This window comes from Mycteria americana, chromosome 8 (assembly GCF_035582795.1).
Source record: "Mycteria americana isolate JAX WOST 10 ecotype Jacksonville Zoo and Gardens chromosome 8, USCA_MyAme_1.0, whole genome shotgun sequence".
NCBI lineage: Eukaryota > Metazoa > Chordata > Aves > Ciconiiformes > Ciconiidae > Mycteria > Mycteria americana.
This window is the reverse complement of record NC_134372.1, coordinates 33,994,784-34,014,315: the sequence shown is the minus strand read 5'-3', so window position 1 is coordinate 34,014,315 and position 19,532 is coordinate 33,994,784. Positions and strand designations below refer to the sequence as shown.

Below are 19,532 nucleotides of genomic sequence, written 5' to 3'. Positions count from 1 at the left end.
TGCCATCTCTGACTGCGCTGCTGGTGTATCCCAAACGCTAACGTCACAGACAAGCTGGCTGGGAGACCGTAGTGGCACATTCAGTTCTGTTAACTTGTACTGCTGTCACGAATTCAGAGCCAGCCAACTGAAACATTAATGATCTGGTAAACTACGAAAAGGAACCGACTCAGAGTCAAGTCTGCAGCACAAATTACTTGACTGTTTGGGATGATGAACACCCATAGTTCCTCAAGATTTCAGCAGGAAGTGAGGGGTTTTGCACCTTTGTAATTCGAGTATATAATTAAGAATAAAAGTATAGCAAGGAACAAGTCCCCATATCCAGCAGTCCAGATAGTGAAAAATATGAAAGAAATATCCTATACTAGGAGGAAGCCACTGGCTGCAAAAATTGTACAAAAAGAGTATTTAGATGAGCCACTACACTATCTGGTAATTCTTAGAAATACTGCAGAGGTGACTTGCCACACCAATTTCACCACGGACACCAACAGCACTTCCAGCTGAAAAACAACCTTAGCTTTTCTGAAAGGTTTTCTAAGAAATCCTTTTTTTCTTTTTTAGCAAGCCAAGACCCATTGCTCAGTATAGCACAAACAGCCACCAGATATAGAAGCTTAAGTGCCAGAAAATGCTCCACTAGCTCACAGAGAGTGTTTCAAGTGGGAGCTTCAAAACGGCCTCCAGAACCACACTCGTGTTCAAAGGAGGTGCTAGAGAGCACGGCTGTGTGAAATTTGGCAATACAGCTTCACTGGCAGGAACAGGGAGGTTAGTTTTGGCTCACATGAGATCCTCCACCCTGTATTTTGCTTTGAACAGTTTTAATGAAAAACTCAAAGTGAGATTCAGCTGCAACCATCAGTTTTTATCTAAGGTTGGTCAAAATCAAAAGAAATTTGATTTCTGTGTGCATAATGTTGGCGGGGGAATACATTTCTCCTTAGAAGAGACTCTGTATTTTGAGTTATCTTTGGAAGAGAAGGTAGCTGGGAGACCTATAATTCTCTCACACATATGCAATGCATGTAGGCAGGCAAAACATCGCTGTGGTGGAGTATGGGGTGAATAAGTAAGTGCATCATCCAACTTGTAGTACTGGGCAGCAGACAAGCCTGTCCACTTTACTACTTCCAGAGGAACAGTTAGTAACTCCTCCTACCTATTTGCAGCAGCAAAATGGGAAAATGCTGCTCTTCAGCTTGAATAGGCATTTATTTCATTCAGAGAATCTAAGGATGCCTCTAGAAGAGCAACAACGCCCATATCATTATAGCTTTGCCTCTTACCATGATGTATTCTGGAAAAATCTTGAGCCCCAGGACACAACGAGTGGAAAGAGAAGGGGGTAAATCACAGGGTGCTTCTTATTTTGACACGTGGTAGGAGGAAGGGGAGAGAAAATCCACTTGAGGATGGCGAGGGGGAATACAGGATAAGCAGGACAGCCAAGCCCCCTTGACAAGCATCAGAGCGAGTTGGCTGCCTGCCCTTCCAGGATCTCCAAACACATCAAAGGCAAGAGGTGGTTACAGGCCACCAAGACTTTTTTCACTCAGAAGACCACTGACGTTAAAGGGAGAGTTCCCCGCCTCCTAAAAACCAAAAATATCTTGCTAACACAGACCAGCAACATTTACTTCAAGCTTTCTGTTCCCTGTAAAACCAGAGAACATGTGCTTAGCTTTCTTTCTTATTCCGCAGACCACACTGAAAACAGGACAAGCTAGCTTATAAATAATTGCAAAGCCCCTCCTGAAAAAGGTTGAGAGGGAGGTGGGATGAAAGCTCCCAGCCAGGAAAGCTGGGACTGCCAAGGAGCAGAACAGAATAAGGGCAAGGACGGTGTGTGATATCCCAGCTCCATCTGTATGCAGAAATGAAAGGCATTGAGGAAAATATCAGTGCGGGTTATGGCAGGTGTTCCCAGGTGTGGGGAAATCCTCGGGGAAGAGCATCATCAACAGAAAATACGGCAGACCTTATAAGAGACAGCTGACGTGGCAGATCCTACAAAAGCTTGTCTGCGGTATCTGAACATCTTTTGTTCTCTAGCCCCATTCTTTCACCTGGCAGCTCACAGATGAAAAGACCTGAGAGATGTTCCTGTCACAGGAGACTTTTCCTCAAAAGGCTCCTAAAAGGAGGAGGGACCAGGGTAATGCGGGGTCCACTACGGGGGATGCGTGGCAGAGGAAGCTTTACCCTTCTAATAACAACTCTCCTACATTTCTGGAAATTCTCCCTAACCCTATCCCCTCGCTACCTGCAGAGTGATAACAAAGCCAACATTGTCCATCCAGTCTCAATCTGAAGTAACTCATTTATTCTCATGAGCTTTGTGTTCATTTTTTTCAGCCTGGCATCCTAAGAAAACAAGGTTTATGTGATCATATTGCCTGTCATATGTCTTAACTGTTTGTCCCTTCCTATTAACTTTTGAATCACACTGGACTGGGGATAGAGGGCTCGGAGAGAAATTGACTTTTTCTTATAGAAATTGAGTTTCTATAAGATTGGCGAATCTACCTTTGATTGGGTAGGACAGAGACCCCAGTTCACGTCTCTGCTGAGAGAAAGGCTAAGAACAGAGTCAGCACTTATCCCTGCTCTTGGGCCTGTCCTAGGCGATCAGCACGCGTGTGCCACCCGGCCGACCAGCACAGCTTGTGCTGCTTCTTGTCCTGCTTGTAGGCAGAGGATGGGAAAGGGAGGTGAGAGTACTCTGTGGGGAGTGGGGTCGGGTGGGGGGCTGAGCTGGACTACTACGATGGAGAAACGCAACATCATAGCAAGTCCAGCCTTGTACATAAGAAAACTTTTTTTTTCTGCCAGATTGCCTGTTACTTCATGATACATCATCAGGGACAAATGCCAGTATTTCTCAAGTACTCACTGAATCCAGTATGCAGCCACACACAAAACAGCAACTGGTCAGAGAGTTCATCCATTAGATTTGTTGCTACAACTTCGTCTTCCCTTTTGCCTAAGTATGGCAAGCAATAGAAAAGTCACAGCGAAGTCACCGTATCTCCTAATGTCGCCACTTTCTAGGTCTGAACAATTAATGCAGGGTTTCTTGAAACAAGTAGAAAGCATGTGATGAATCAAACGTGAGTACTCTGGAAACAGTGCTCCCATAAGACCGCACGGCTTGGCTCTCCAGTGAGTTTGTGACATTGGTAAAAAGCAGCTCTCCACCCCAAGTGTGCTCTGCAGGGGCGTTTTCCTGTATCTACTGACCAAACTATCGATTTTTAAGGAGAAGGAAAGGAACAAAAAATATGTCCCTTTTTCCTGTAGCACCACATGATAAATTTCATTCGCCCCATCCTAACTGCTTCTAGTGACAGTGCAGTGTTTGTCTGAATTTTTAACAGATGTTTCTAAGTACTCTTGACCACTTCTCTCTCTTGAGGATTTCTGCAGTGGGATAGCTCTAGATAGTAATACAAACAAAGCTTGTAAGAGGCTCTCGGGGATAAATCTGTAGACACTGCATCTAGGATGGGTGTGGGTATGGGTCCAAGCCTTATGAAACTTTGTAAATATCCTCTAAAGACTAGCAAGCTGGACTGACCCTGCCTGCAGATGTTTTTGAGCTTACCAGCCCCACAGTGAAAAGCAAGACAGCTTACAGATAACTGCAACACTCTGAAATAGCCCAAGAGCAGGATTTAAACCAAAAGTTATAAAAGCAGGACTATACTGGAGCAGAACGAATAATGCAAAGGATGATGTGTGATGGTGTAACTCCATTTCAGTTCAAAATACCAAAGACGCTGAGAAGGGGATCAGTCTGGGCTGAGGCAGAATTTCCCAGATGTCAGGTTACCCTTGGGAACGAACACACTGGATTCAACTGACAGGTGTGAAGGTACTCATGCAATCAGAACACAAATTGCTTAAAAAAAAAAAAATCTCTGCTTTCATTTTAAAAGAAAATGAGTATCTTGTGCTAATGCCTGGCAGGGAGGCACTGACATCTGCCTGAGTTTGTACACGGCCTGAAACAATCAGCTAAAACATGAACTGTTGTTGCCACGCTTATGGCTGCTAGTTTACATTATCAAAATGTAACCATAGCTATTTCATAGCAAAATGAAATCTATTAAAGCTATTGTCTCGCAGTGTCTCACAGCAGCTGAAACTGTTTTTTTAAAAGGTCAGTCTACTAGCTGGAGAGGGAAAACACGCAAGGCGGCTGTGCCAGCCCTTAGGATGTGGCTGCATCCTGCAGGCTGGTTTTGCATCCCCTGAAATGCCGGGCACAAAGCAGCAGCGAGGTCCCGGCGGAGCCCGCCTGCCCTGCCAGCCGCGGGGCACGGGCGGCCGCTCTGCTCCTGCGGGGACACCCACGGGGGCGGCGGGCAGCCGTGGGGCGAGCCCCCGCGGGGACCCCCGCACCCCCCCCCCGCACGCCGCACCTACTTCTTGCGGGGGCAGAGAAGGGGATGGCTGTAGAGGACACCGCTTTTTTCATCCCCATTCAGCTTTGTGGCGGCCGTGTCATTCACAACAATACCACGGCCCACCCCCCGAAAAACCCGTAAAAAGCCCCGACCTGAGAACCGCTTCCCCACAAACGGCGCAGCGTAGCTCCAAACACCCCCCCGTCAGCACAGACCAAGCCTTTGCTGTCATCTTCTCTATTAGCATTTCTGTTAACCCTTTTGTAAGATCATTTGACTCCGTTTCAAAATTCCTCGTGCTGAAAAACACTTGTTAAATATTGGCCCTGACTGCTACACAAAGTGATAGCTTGGTAGTCATAACCCACAAGATATATTTAACTTCACAAACTCATCGTCAATGGATTTTGAAAGCATTGTAGCCAACAGACTGGAAACCACATGCAATACAAACACATAATAGAACTTTTAATGTGCAAAGAGACTAAACAAAAAGATCCTTGACCTTCTTGCTTTCCCTTGCATACCATTATCCCCAGCGAGACAGCAAATGGAATGACGTGGAGAGCAACAGCTACCATCAAGCAACTTTGGAAGCCAATTTCTACAGTAGTTAAGCAGTTAATGGCGTTAATCAGAATGATAACTTATTAAATTCTACATTTATGCAAATAGCATTTTGGCATATCACAGGGAGACCTGAGTAGCAGAGCTCGCCAGGAAAAGGTCCCAACATCTTTTACATTTGCTCTTCTTTTTTTTTTTTTAAATACCATGTAAAATAGTGTCCGCGGTGGTTGGCACATCAGACAAACCACACAAATAAAAAGCTGTAGTCACAAATTAATCTCCATCATCCCAAATAGATTAATGAACAAATTGTTTAATTCTTAACCTTTACGAAGCAGGGATTAATCTCTACAGCTAAATCCAATCTCTATCTTTATCTTTTTAACAAGATGTTGACATTTCTTATAGACCTTCCTAAAACAGGCAACATTTACTGAACAAAGAAAATAGCAGATATCCCTAGCTCTCTCCATGCTACAGTAGCTAGGGTATCTATAGCATAAAAATATAAAGCAACAGAGTAGTTTATGACTATGACATGAAAGGACATTACCTGCATGCAATGAGATGGATCAGGAAAACTGCAGTTTAGGGTAGGCAGAACTTACAGCAATCTTAGTTTTGTAAAGCCTGTGTGGAAAACTTACCGTTTTCCAAAAGAATATCTGGCAACTTTTTGGCTCTGGGTCACATTTAAATTCAGCGAGGATGGAAGAAGCAGGGGATTGGATGAACAGCTATGAACTGCACTTTTAATTGCTTTCAAGATGTAAAAAAGAATATCAAGATGTGCTTACGCACATCATTTTCCCCTTTGTTGGTGCTGTTGTTTAATAGAATTAAATTCTGCATAGAATTCTACCCATTCATCTAGTTCATTCTCTGTCTTCGGGAAAATGAGGTGGGAACCACTTGCTGCAGGATGTTGTGCAAAATGAGTAGTTCACCAATTGAAAATGTACCTCTATTTTGAAAATCAATAATATTGCTTATACACAAGCCCTAACTGTTGGTTTATTGACGTATATGTAAATATACGTGTATCTGTTTGTGCAAAGCCTGCAACACAGAATGTTAAAATATCTCTGGAAAAAATAATTGGCCTTTTTTCTCCCCTTTGGGTACAAATTTCTGTTTTTAAATGAATGTGCAGGTTTCCTGTTGCTGCATGAAGCCTTCATTTCAACATACCGTCACTGGCTAATTCTAGGTTTAATTAAAACAGAATGTTTTATACCACAAACACTTTTTTTTTTTTTTTTTTTTTTTTTTCCCCAGCATATATCTTCTTTACCTTAATGTGATTGCTGGCTATTAAGAGAAGGAGGACTTTGGGGTTTTTTTTTAATTTAATGAAATCATTCAAAGTTTCACAGCAGCTCTCTTTATGGAGTCAACTTATGCAAGCACCGAAGCCTTTCCAGAGAAAACAGGATTCTCCCCACCTCCCTCTGGCTTTTCTCCCTACTGAATGCCATGGCCTGCACTCAACCAAAGGAAATGAAAGACAGACTGAGACAACAGCATCACGTGGGTGAAGGTCAGATTGATTTTCAGCTGTGTGGTGCTGTTTTATCACCCTCAGGACAAAAGTTAAGCCCTTCATTTTTTTCATGTCTGCTTTAACAGAGCAACTTGTTTTTTCCTGAAATTTTGGTTGGGCTCCATACCACCAGAATTATCAAGGATAGCTTAATTTAAAACATTTGTGGAGATCTTCTTCCTCAGAGTAAAATCTGAACAGAATAAAATCTGAGCAGAGTAAAGAGCAGCCCACACACCACAACATTTCTAGCCATGAGTTTCCTCTATTCCCTATGTACAAATAGTGGCTCCTTGAAACTACTGAGGTTTCTGCAGTGACATTCTCTGACAGCTAAAGAAGAGCGGGATGCAGCTGCCGGCTGTTCGGCAATGATCCTGGGCACGGGGAGAGGAGCATTTGCTATCTCAAAAGGGGCAGGTTCACAAACTGTTTTTTCTCCCCATCCTCCCTCCCTCCCTCCCTCCCTCTCCCCCCTGCTTGGAGCGGCCAAGCTCTCCAAGAGCTGAGCCTCCCACCTGTCCCTCGGTGATCCCGACATGCACGGCCAGTTACTGTGGCAGCCACTGGAAAAGCAGACAGTTTTGCTAACTCAGATTGCACTTTTCCCAACTCCGGTACCACTTGCAAAATCACTCCCCCCAACTTCCTGTAAGGACCAGCTCTCCTCGTTTCTCTTTTAATTAAGACTGCTGCTCCCCCAAAGTAATGATGTTATTTCCAATACAGCCAATTTTAGCTAGTCGGGTCTTCAAAACTGAGCTGATTAACATAAAATGAAGCACTTCGTCCATCGTAGATATGTATGTGTATAGCTAGTTATCGAGAGAAAGAGCATCTTCCTTCCTGATGTTTGCACTTCCAGAGTTTAAACTGGCAGCCAGAAAACTCAGTATTCTCTCATTTAAGCTATGAGACAAGAAAGTCCTACTCACTTTCATTTTCTTTTGTTTTAAATTTTGGGTTAAATTTGTCTTATTTGTGTGAGGAATGCAACAGCATTGTGACTGCCTCCTAAAGATGACACTTTATCCTCCATAAAAAGCAAGGAATATTATCTGCTTTATTTATATGTACCCGAGGCTCTGGTCAAAATCAAACCCGGTTACGCTGGATACCATTGAAACACCTAACAGAAAACAATTCCTGCATGAAACAGCTCTTGTAAAACAAACCACGGCAAGTGTCTGCAAGAGAAGAAGGAGTAGAGAAGGGCTATAAGGTGAGATCAAGCAGCTATCCAGGTTGGATCTGGATGCGGTCTGAATGCAAATTAAATAATTAAACAAAGATTTGACTAACACACGTCTTTAGGTCGTCTGCACCTAGCTGGGACTGCCTCCGAAACAGCACACGGAAGAGTCTCATTTCTCACAGCACCTCGAGGAAATCTGCAGATGCCGGTCCCCATGGGACGGTTCAAGGAAGGTTCTGCACGTGTACGGAGCCCCAAGGAAGAGCTGGCTCTGGGACAACGGACAAAAGAGCAACTGCAGCTGAGAGTAAAGGAGAAAACAGTAACACAGTAAGGTGTAACTTAAATGTATAAACTGTGAAGTGACTCAGTTACATGCGGGACCAGGAAAAGGCAAATGCCAGCACAGCATCAGGGAGAAGACTGCCATGAGCAAGGTGTGAAATGGTGGCAGTCCAGAAAGGAGCAAGCAAGGAAACAGCCTTCGAGGAGGGAGCCCACAGGGACACCAGCACAGACAACAGGGAGAGGGAAGGGAAGAGAGCGGTCACGCCAAGGAGACAACCAGAAGAACTCACAGAAGCAAAATCCCATACAATGCAGAGACAGACCACAAGCTGAGTATCATCGTAAATGTTAAAAAACTGTCCTAGAGGCATGTTGAATTTTTGGCTGGTTTTGGCTTGGTTGGTTGCTATGGTTTATTGATGCAGATTGGACAATGTAATTCGAATCTGCTTAGACTACTCTTGGAGTCCAGTAAATCACCTGCATTCAGTTTCACTCAGAGAAAATGAACCCAGGTGTATATATTTATATTTCTGTAGACTGCAAGGTCATAAAGGGAATTTATTCTACTTCTGTCTTTCCAAATTTTCTAATGAATAATTAGTAGATGTAGATTTCTAAAATGACCATTTAATATAAATTATATCAAATCTCATTTATTTTAAGAGGTATCATTAAGTACAAAGTCTGCACGAGTGAACTGAGTTCACTGTAGAGGAAATGACTGGGAATTATGTTCAAAAACCTATTCAAATGTTTAATGTAACAGATTCCCTGGAGAAAAGAAAAGCAATGGTCTTCTTCAGCCTTTCTTTATGTCCTCCTCAGCAAGGCTAACAGTAATTGAGTAGCAACATAAGGAGGAGCCAAAAAGTCCTTCACCATTACGCTGAGAAAGATTTTCAAGGAAGCCTAAAGAAGAGATGGACTCATGTGCCAAAAAAAGGGTGCCTTCAAGAGGAAGCTCACCCCCACGGTTACAGGTGTCACCAGCAACAAAACCCACCTGGATTAAAGACCTTGGCTCTTCCACCAGTTTCATGTATGTCATTACGCAAATTGGTGAAGCCACAGTTACAGTCATTTTCACCCAAAATTACTCGGGCTGTTAAGGGGGAAGGTCTTGAATTCTCCCCCAAACCCTGACCTCTTGTCCCCCTTATGTTGACATAAGGCTTGTGCAGCTCCATAGGGCACCAGATCCGGGAGCTGCGCAGACTAAAAATTAATCCTTTTAATTGTCAGCAATGTTGGCTCCCAAAGACAACACAAACTTTGTACCAACATAAGGCAGGAGATGGAAAGAAGGAATACTCCCTCCAGTAACAGTCAGAACTTAAGCCAAATTAGAGTGACTTCTTAATTCCATGACGATAAAAATAAGAATATTCTTATTCTTATTTTGTGTCAGAAAGGAGTTGCTAGTCTAAATGTTTAAAGATTACAAAGTGCTGAAATGCCCTAGGATGTATTTAACATGAACAGACCGAGTGCCTTGAAAACACCAATTTTTTCGTTAGTTAAGACAATGAAAGCTGGTTGTAATAAGCAAGAAGTTTGAATAACATTACCTATATTTAATACACATTACTTAAATTTCTACTGAATATATTTTCAACAATTTTGAATTGAATATGAAATTATGAAATCTATTTTTAAAATTCACCTTACTATTAAAAACACCTGTTAAAATTACTTAAATGAAATGGCATTCAAAAGGTACATACTTGTTGCCAAAGCTTTAAAGAAAGTCAGAAGCTGCTCAGACCTCTGGTGGAGGTCTTCTGATGTGCAAACCCAGCTTGGAGAGCAACAGCCTCTCCAGCAGGTGCAGGGAAAATATTTCCCTTATTCAATTTATTTGACTGGTTCAGTCCAATAACGAGTTTGTTCAGAACAGAGAAACTATTTGGCAGACGATCACTAATTTGCTTCCTGCCAGCCCACAGTAAAGAAAGGCGTGAGACCCCTACGGAGAACGCAGGCACCCGGTTGAGGTTGTCCACGGGAGGCCACATACCTTGGTGGATCCATCCTGCTCACAAGGGACAGCTGTGCTGCATGGGTGTGGGCTGCCGGCTGGCACGGAGGACACCGAGCAGCCCTCCCTTGAGTCGGCACTTGAGGCTAGCTGAGCCCTGGGCTCCCGGACCCAGAGGCCATGCGGAGATGCTCCAGCGAGCGCTCCCAAAGCCAGCCAGCTGAAGAAGACCAACCCATGCTGGCACGTTTCCCTAAAGCCAGCCGGCACCGGGGGGTGGAGGCTGCTTTCTGGCTTCCCCAAGCCCGGAGCACAGTTAATAACATGCCAGCTGTATCTGCAGACAAGCCAAGTTTAATGAGGCTACAACAAAAGCATTCAAATATGCACTACAGAACTTCTGTGGGGATTTTTTCTAGAGCTTGTTTTAAAAAAATGAAAGATAGGAATTCTTGACAATGTTTGTACACACGCTTCCTTTATTTTTAATTGATTTTTTTAAAAAAACATTTATATCCTACAAATTCAAAGAAATCAACATTAGAAAGACTTTTTTAATCCCACCACTTCCAACAGCAAAATTATGTTGTGTGATGAGTGCTTGAAATGCACTGCTGGTTGCTTTTTTCTTAATAAACATTGAGGTCTTAATTGTTTTTCCCCTACATGGCCAGACACCATCTTTCTGTCTGCCAGGTCTTCACACCAGGACAAGCACTATCCCTCGCCTCCTGCTCGGGAACCAGGACAGACACACAAATGTAACCACATCTCTAGCACTAGTGATGAAGGAGATGATACCTTACCCACTCGCTGTCCTATCAGCCATGCTTTACCATGTGCCTCAGTCTCTGACTCTGGGTCAAGATACAGGAGGTATCAGCAAGAGGACTGCAAATATGGATTTGGAGACAGCGGAGGGGGCAGCAAAAGGAGTCTGCTCAGGCTTGAGTGGGTGGAGAAGGTGGAAAAGGGGCAATCGCTCGCTCTCTCCTCCAGCAGAAGAACTGGAGGGTATCACACGAAAGCAGGTGACAAAGCTGAAGTGAACAAAAGGGAATTTTGTTCACTTTTCCCCAACGTGTTAACTGAGCTCTGGGTCCCCACCACAGGAAATGCTACATGCATACCTTGCTTCAACAAGAGACTTCAAAATGGAAATTCATGGAAGATTATCTGAGGAATTTAAATAAAAAGGACCAAGAAGTTCCCAGATAAGTTTGGTGACAGCTAGGAGAATATTCTGGGGAAACAGCGCTATGGGACCATCAGGCTGGCTCAGTACGGCCATCCGTATATGAAGACTACTTACCCAATGGTCTGCTAAGGGATAGGGGAAGAAATCAGGAAAAAAAGCGGACTTTCAGTGCACCTCTTGTTCACTGCTCACATCTGCAGTCTGAAGATCTTGACGGCTCTGAATCCGCCAAGGCTGTTGATATGGCCAACACGGTTTTGTCCCTCAACAACCCACAGGGAGGCAATGCGTGCCCTTCAGCAGCGCCCTAGCCGCAAACAATCTATGCTCTTGTCCGTCTGAGACAGGACAACCCCAGCACATCCACCACCGAGCTCTCTAAGGCATTATTAAAGGCCACTTTATAACAAGCACGCATCTGTTGTAGTCTCCAGGCTATCCTCACTGCTTTTCAGAATTGAGTTTCACATATTGGGTTTTGTCTACAAACCCCTGAATGCTGGGACCTGCTTAGTGCAGCAGTGATCCTCCTTCCTGCGGGCACGGCTGCCCTTGCAGCACTCGGCAGGTGCCAGCCCTGGAAGGAGCCTTTCCACTGCAATGCCTCCCTCCTCTTTTTCAGAAAACATTTATTATTTACTTAGATTTCTGTAATGCCGAGGAACAAACCTACCCTACGCAGACCCACACAATACTCCCTCTGCTGTAACATGGCGATGGATTATCCTTTGCAAACAGAAATCCAAAGTGGGGGGAGAAGGGGAGGTGGAGCTCAGGCCCCCCGGCGCCCCAGAAGGGTTGCGTGAGCCCTGGGGTGGTGCAGGGGGGAGCCAGAGGGGCTCCAGCTCCTGAACGCAGGTCCTGCCACACGCAGGAGCTCTCACGGCTGGCACTTGGCAGCTCACTCTTGCTTCACAGCATTTGGGGTGCCTCGGCCTTTGTTCATCTCCCCGTTTCTGATGCAGCAACGTATCAGGAGGTGAGAGTGGCTTTTCAGACAGCCAAGTGCCAAACTGGTCAAGACTTCAAAAGGACACGTGCCTTCTTTAAGAGGCCTTGTTTAAAACACGCACCCACTTTCTCCTCTATCCATTTTCATGTATACCTGTGCTTACTTTGCAGACTACGTTTTGAACTAGATAAAAGTAGATAAAAGAACTCAATTAAAGTAGCAAGAATGAAGCAGTCCCTTGCCGATACAAGCACGCTAACGTGTCATCCTCAGCACCTCACCGGGCCATATGTTTAAAAATGACAGGGAAAACGTTCTTCCTGTGTGAAAAACATATGCTGCTTGTGGAAAGACATCATCACCGCTAAGAAATGTTTGTGCAGCCTCACAATGCATAGCCAGGCCGTCCGCGATGACTGCTGGCTACGTGGAGGCTGAGAAAGGGGTAGGGATAGCTCATTACCTCCCCTCCTACCAGGGGTTTTGGTTATATGCAACCAAACCGCCCGCAGCCGTGCTGGCAGCGCTCCTATCTGCACACGCAGTGCCTGGTGCCGTCTCCCTTGCCACTGTCCCCGGAGGGACCCGGCACAAAGGTGGCAGTGGCGATTTGCAGGGGGTGGCGCCTGGTGCACTGGCACGCTCTTATCGGCGAGCACACTGCCCGGCTCCTCGCGCCGGCTCCCGCGCGGCTGGGGATCTGCCGTGGGCTCGCCGCCGTGCCCTCGCTGAGGGAGACCCTCCGTGAGGCCGCAAAGCAAATCCTGAGCTGGGTGTTTATGGCGAGCAAGCGTTGTTTTAAATTCACGTGTCCCGTCCCCCCCGCAAACCCTTACAGGCACTGGCACGCCTGCAGAATCCAAGAGACGGCCTGCAGGATCCAAGAGACGGCCACAGAAACAATTGCTGAGGCTCAGCCTCTGCTAACACCTCCCTGTGCCGAAGCGCTGAGCGTGGGGCTGCGTGCCCTGGCCGGAGCGGAGCAGCCCGGGCGTCTCACCTACCTTCGCCTGCCGGACGACCCTCCGATCTGCCGGATAAGCAACGCTGTTAGGGAGCATAACACTTTGCACAACTTTCACAAACATATGCAATACATTAAATACTACACTAAAAGCACCTTCGCAGGCAGCCCCCACTCATGCCAAACACCCTGCGTGGGTGCAGAGCCAGTGCTGGTGGCCGGTGCTCTGGGCAGCGCCAGAGCTCTTGCTGGCCCGTGGCAGGCGGCAGCTCAGGAAACACATTGCACAGGATGCGCTGCAAGACCACCGTATCGGCAAAGGTTACCATATGCCTTGTCATTAAATTTGCAACTGTGCTTCTGTTTGACTTCAGATCCAAATTCAGATACGGGAATATGCTTTATGTTCTACATGATAAATACATATTTCGCTGAGCACCTGCGTAGAAAGCCAGACAGCTCAGCACCTTCTCAGCACACTAATTTTCTGGTATGTGTAGGCAGAAGTCCTGGAACGAGCCTCCTCGCAGGCTGGGTGGGAACCTCCAGGTAAACTCAAATGTCACCTGCATGACAGCAGTCAGGGGAGCCGGAGCCCGGACCATCCGGCCAAGCGTACCCCTGCAATAATCTGGGGTTTCGGAGCTCTTAGCACCAACGGGCACAAATACTGACTACAGGGAGACATGCAAAGCACCTGGGCACCGCAGCCAAGGCAGCTGCCTGAGCCCTTGCGAGCCCTGCTGCCCCTGCACCTGGAAGGGGGACGCCTGGGACAAACTAAGGACAGGAGCCTGCGCTCGGAGCCCTCCAAGCGATTGACAATAAAAACACCGCCCCAGTGCCCATTTTCAGATCTAGACAGCGAGAACTGAGGACTCCAGGGAAAATCCATGTTTTTACAGTTTGTGGTATTACTGAGCTTTTCTGGTGCCAATTTTAAAACACTGCTACGACCTCTGGAAAGAAGGAAAACTGCATTTCAGCACGACAATGTAGAAAAGAACAAAAAAAGGAAACTTGTTATTTTTTTTTAGCTTGAAACACTAGTCAGGTTAAGAGAAAGGAGCAGAATTCTGGCAAGGACAAGAGCACTCAGACTGAGCCACAACACAGTAATTAGGGCCAGTAGGTCATTAGAGCCACAGCTGTATAAACTAGGTGTATAATTAAGTTTCCACACTGCTTTTTCACAACTGTATTTCAGTTTTATTTTGTGGAGGATGATCGGTAATTCTTTAATTTAAAGAAGCAACAACAGCAGCAGCAAAAAGGCAGAAAATCTCTGACTTGCCAATCAGGAGCAACAAAAGATTGCAATTTTGGGGAGGGCTAATTTTGGAAATACATGTAAGAAGTCTCTCTTTGTCAGTGGGAAGTACAAAGTGCCACCTGACAAAAACATTTCATGAAACGTCACTTGTTGACAAGCTGCCATGTATGGTTTTCTGGATGAGCATCCCGCATATACAGTTGCATGGCAATTATAATTCTTGTAGCAGGTGAAATACAAGAAAATGCAAAATTATACACTAGCATGAAACAGTTATAATACCTCATTTCAAATGTAAGCCTAGTGTACAAGTTACAGGGCATTTAAAAGGAGCAACTGCAAGACTTTAATTATAAACTAGTTCCTACCGTACAGTAGTTTAGAAAAATCAGCCGCTTCCAAGCTGGCAATATCCATATATAGCTCTGCTGCTGTTTGAAACAGACAACCTGTAAAGTTATCAACAACAGAAGAGGACCTCATGAAATGCTCAGAGACCCCACCGTAACCTACTTCTGTCCACTTCATTGATGCACTAATTTGCTTTAAAACACTCTACATTCAGTTGAGAAACTGAAGAAAAACGTTTACAGGAAGATATTCTGACCCATGGGAGGAAAGGGGTGATATGGGCAGAGGAAGCAAAAATAACACAGTAACATACTGGAGCTAAACCCAGGCTAACGCAGGTGGATTAAAACACACAAGCAAAATGGCAAATCTCGTGGCTTTTTAGCCACTTTTCATCAGACAAAAACAACTCGGCATCAGCCACCAGACAACGATATATCGCAGAATAGTTGCTTGATGTATGCAGCCTCTGGTTCTGGCTAAAGGACACAGTAATTTGTAAATCCACGTGCAATTCTTTACTCTTGTCACTAATGCTATTAGATAGCATCATGCTATAACACCTACACCATAACAGCAGTGTGCAAAAAAAAATGTGTAAAAGACTGCATATGATGCCGATGGCAATTACTTAGTCTTCTCTAATTATGGGGACATGGGATACCAGTGAGTTTTAAATTAATTTTAAAAGCCTAACGCATCCAGCATATACGCTAGGTGTGTGTGTTTATTCTCAGAGTATTTTTCAAGATGCTCGCTAGTTGTTTAAGGCACTATTTCCAGGACTGCTGCAGGAGAGCTCATTTGTGGGGGCAAGCTGGGAGACAAGGGAAGACATGAGCTGGTAAGGAAATGTGATGTTCTTTCAGTACAAGCTGCCCCCATTTAGACCCCTTTCAGATCCCCGTAGACACTGGAAACCTACAACCTGCAATCACAGACATCAGTCATGAGCAAAAGGTATAAAAGGCACCTAATTCTGTCAGAAGGAGAACATCTCTACTACCCTGACATCAAAAGGAATGCCACGCACTTATGCTACCAGAGATGTCTAGATTTCAGCGGTGTTTTGTCCTCAAAGAAACAAGTCTGAAATACATGAAAAAGCAAGGAGGGAAATGGCTGTTTGTTACCTCCTTACATGTCAAAGCAGCTGCGTTCAAGCTGTATTATAACTTCAGCACGCCGTAATGAATTTCTAAGGGATTCCAGTGAAATAGATGGTTTATCCTATTCTTTGGAGTGATCTCTTGTAATCCTGCAACACTCCTGAGCTACAATACCTTCCTAACTTCAGTATCCCAAAGGAAGTCATTAGTTATGTTGTATTATCAGCCTGGCGATATTATCACTACAAATATTACCTGTATTGATCTGGAGCCATGTAGACACGACTGAAAGCCCCGCTTCAGATTAAGACATGAAAACCTAGCTTGCCAAGAGGTCAGGCACTGCATTACAACCTCAGATGTGTCAGGCAGGCATTATAGGCAAAAGGAGTGCAGGGTAACTAAGGACACAATCAAATAGCTTATTCTGTGGGGTAATATCACACTTCCTAATGCGGTCTTAAGATTTTCACCCTGGTGGTGCAAGTCTTTTCAGATGAACTAATAAAGATATGCATTTTGCACACTTTGAACAAAAATTCTTATGGCTATCCAGCACACTGGTGGGTCTGAAAGGGTTTTTTCCTCAAGGTAAGATGTGTAAATATCAAGCAATATTCCGGATTGTCTTCATGGAAACATTCTCATTCCAGAATATATGAGCGCAATCTTCCTATTTACTTTAAATCACTTCAGGACACTAAATTAAACTAAATGGAAAACAGGCACTCTTGTTCTGGAACAAGGATATCCTCACATGGAGATAATTAGCACCTATTCCATGTATATGCAGATGGTTATATGGTGCCTTTTTATGACAAAATGTCTTCGTAAATCATCAGCACATGTGAAGACAGTAAAAGAAGATGAAATTACGCTACCTGCAATCAAAAATTAGCAATGGGAATACTAACAAATGATTTCGATAGGTCCCAAAAATATAATTTATTTTTCTTAGTCTCACTAACAGAATACTACATGGAGGATAAATAAAAACTGAGGTGTGAAAACACTGACTGTATTGATATGAATAGAATCTCCAGATTGCTACATTTTAATGTATATTCGCCTCAGGAAAAAAATTGCTCCTTTCCATAGTGCTGTTGGTCAACATCCTAACCTTACTTTCCTCCTTTGGAGTCCCTGCCAGCAGCGCCCGCTCCCCTCTGCCCTGCTCCACTCCCTGAGTCGTGCCATTACGGCTGTTCTGGGGGACCACACAGTGAACCAGGCCCAAGCAGACACATGGGGTATAAACAGCCTTTCTTTTGGTGGGGCTCACCCGCAGCACCACAGGTACCGGCACAACTTAGGAGACAGGGCAGCAATGGAGCAGTGGCCGCCCAGGGACAGCCACTGGAGACATGCCCTCCAGCTGCACAGCTGCCCGCCCACCCTGGCAGGATCCTGCCTGTCCCGCTCCCCACGCGGGACGGCATCGGGAATGACTTGTCCCTGCAGCTGCTCCTTTGGAAAGGACCAGCGCCCGCATGGGCTGTGCACCTCGCCTTCCAGTTTGGAAAACAGGGATTTTTCTGTTCAATGGCATTTTCTTGCTTACTACCCTGCAGTAGAGTACGAATGTCATTTGCAGAAGTCTCAGGCCAATGCCATGGTTGTCAGCTGGCCAAGAAATGACCCTGCGAGAAGTAGCCTTTCAATTTTATGCACTTGCAAGTTTGCAGCCTACCTAATGTTTAAGCTAGAGTGCAGAGCAAGGAGCCCTGGGGGCAGGCATAGGACTGCAATCCCAATCCACATGCAGGCTGGGGAAAAGCCCCAACATCCCTCTGTCCTTCTGCCCAGCAAGCGGATAGGAATGAGAGCGGGGGACCTTATCTATGCAGACCAGAGCGAGACAGGGGAGGATGCTCTCAGGGTGGGACTCAGACCGAGCCGAAGCCCCTGCCTGACCCCCCCTCCCTTGCTGTACTCCGTTTCCTGTATTTTTTTCTTGGCTGAGCATCATTTTACTTATGCCCAAAAAGAAGACCAAAAAACATGGACCAATTACCAAACAAATTAAGTGGCCAGGGAGGAATATGCACTCAGGGGAAGAGGATGGGATACTGCTGCACCAGAGGAGAAACTAACCCTTCGGCCCTCTGCCAGCCTCAACCTATCTGTCTGCCATAACAGCAACTGCCTAAAAATATTTTAGATGGGTGCGGAGGAAAAAGTGATGGCAGAGTATTCAATTCCAGGAAGGTGAAGGATGAGAATCTCTGATTTAAATACATATGAACATATTCTGTGCTCCCCCTCCTAAGATTTTATTTAATCTTTGGTGAAATCTGCAAAGCTTTTTACTACCCCCGTAAATCGGCTTAGCGTGCTCTGCAGAATACCTGCTGCTACCGCCAGCCATGCAAAGGCAGCCGTGTAAAAGCAAGATATGTTGCAATTGTTCACACCAATGCTCTGAGCTTGTTCTTACTTTACAGAAAGTAAAATCAAGATCAGCGTAGGCTAATGCTGTCCTCACTTCCATAAAATTCAAAGGGCGATGCAATAATAACCTAGGGACAACGGTGTATTTTTAGGGTGGGGATTACAAAACTCGCACTATGAATTTTAATCTCTGAAATCGTCATGGTTTTTATGGGGTTCAGAGGCCTTTCTTCCTGGGAGTTTTGCACACTTCAGTCATTTAACTTTTTTAATCTTCCTACATTTGGAGAGAGAGGGAAAAATACCCTGCCTGAAACTTTTAGCATTAAAAAAAACCCACAACATTTTTGTCTAACATAATTACTGACAGATTCCAATTGGAAAGCTGTTGCTTTTATTTTAATTTTATTAAAGGAGTGAACAAAGGCTACCCAAGGCACCACAATAAAATTACATTAACTGTAAAATTACATTATTAATTCTTTAATCTCACTTGAGGCCTCAAGCTGTTGCTATGTCCAATTACCCAGCTAACCACCTGTCAGAACTGTAAAGCTAGTTTAACATTACCTCCAGGACAGTTGTGTGCCCTGTGTTCAGTCAGGTCTGCCAGTGAATCGAAGTCCTGCTGACAGTTATCGCAGGTGTAAATTGACTCATCCTCCATGTCTTCATCTTCCTCATTTCTCTCTTCCTGGCTCGTCACACTGTTCCTCTCTTCCAGGGCCTGGCTGTCCTTCGCTTCGCTCTCCAGCTCTCCTCCCAGGCCACCTGCCAACAGCAAGAACATCCTCTAAGTTTGAGAGGTCTGAAAAATAAGAGCTTTAAGAAGGATGTTGCACTTATTAAGATACATTTAATTACAGCCGCTCTCACATTATTCCTGACACCTTTCATTATATTAATGTGGTTTTTATATCATGCGGTGCAACAATTCTCAACTGTATTCTCTGCTGCTTAGTGCGAATCCTGCAAACACTCTCTCCTAATCTTCTCTGGTGGGTGTATAGCGGGAGCCTCTAACTCTCTGTCATATAAAGTTGTTAGTGTTTTATCACTTAACCAGATTCTCAAAGCTTTAAAAATTGGCAAGATTAATTACAGCCCGCAAAGAAAAGGCATGTGCTGAATTTTAATTCTCAGTGCACTCCTCTCCCCACCGCCTCCAAGCCCCAATATTAGTAACAACAAGAAAAAAAATGATCTAGCTGAAGACCCCAAAGCACACGGATACCCCAGGACATGAGAGGTTCCGCTGAACTAATGAGAGGCACTTTGCTGGGCAGATGAGCCTCGCGTTGT

At 44.9% G+C, this 19,532-nt stretch overlaps 1 protein-coding gene across 5 annotated transcripts in view; it reads right to left on the bottom strand.

Moving 5' to 3' along the window:
- Positions 1-19,532, bottom strand: part of ZNF423 (zinc finger protein 423) — a 237,413-nt gene that overhangs the window by 147,282 nt on the left and 70,599 nt on the right. For 2 of the 5 annotated variants that reach the window (XM_075510658.1, XM_075510659.1), the window contains one exon: positions 18,801-19,001. In XM_075510658.1, coding sequence (XP_075366773.1) covers positions 18,801-19,001 — 201 coding nt within the window. Of the gene's footprint in view, positions 1-1,292; positions 1,599-10,031; positions 10,195-14,747; positions 14,829-18,800; positions 19,002-19,532 lie in introns of those variants that run through there. The other 3 variants (XM_075510663.1, XM_075510661.1, XM_075510660.1) reach the window with 3 other exon arrangements.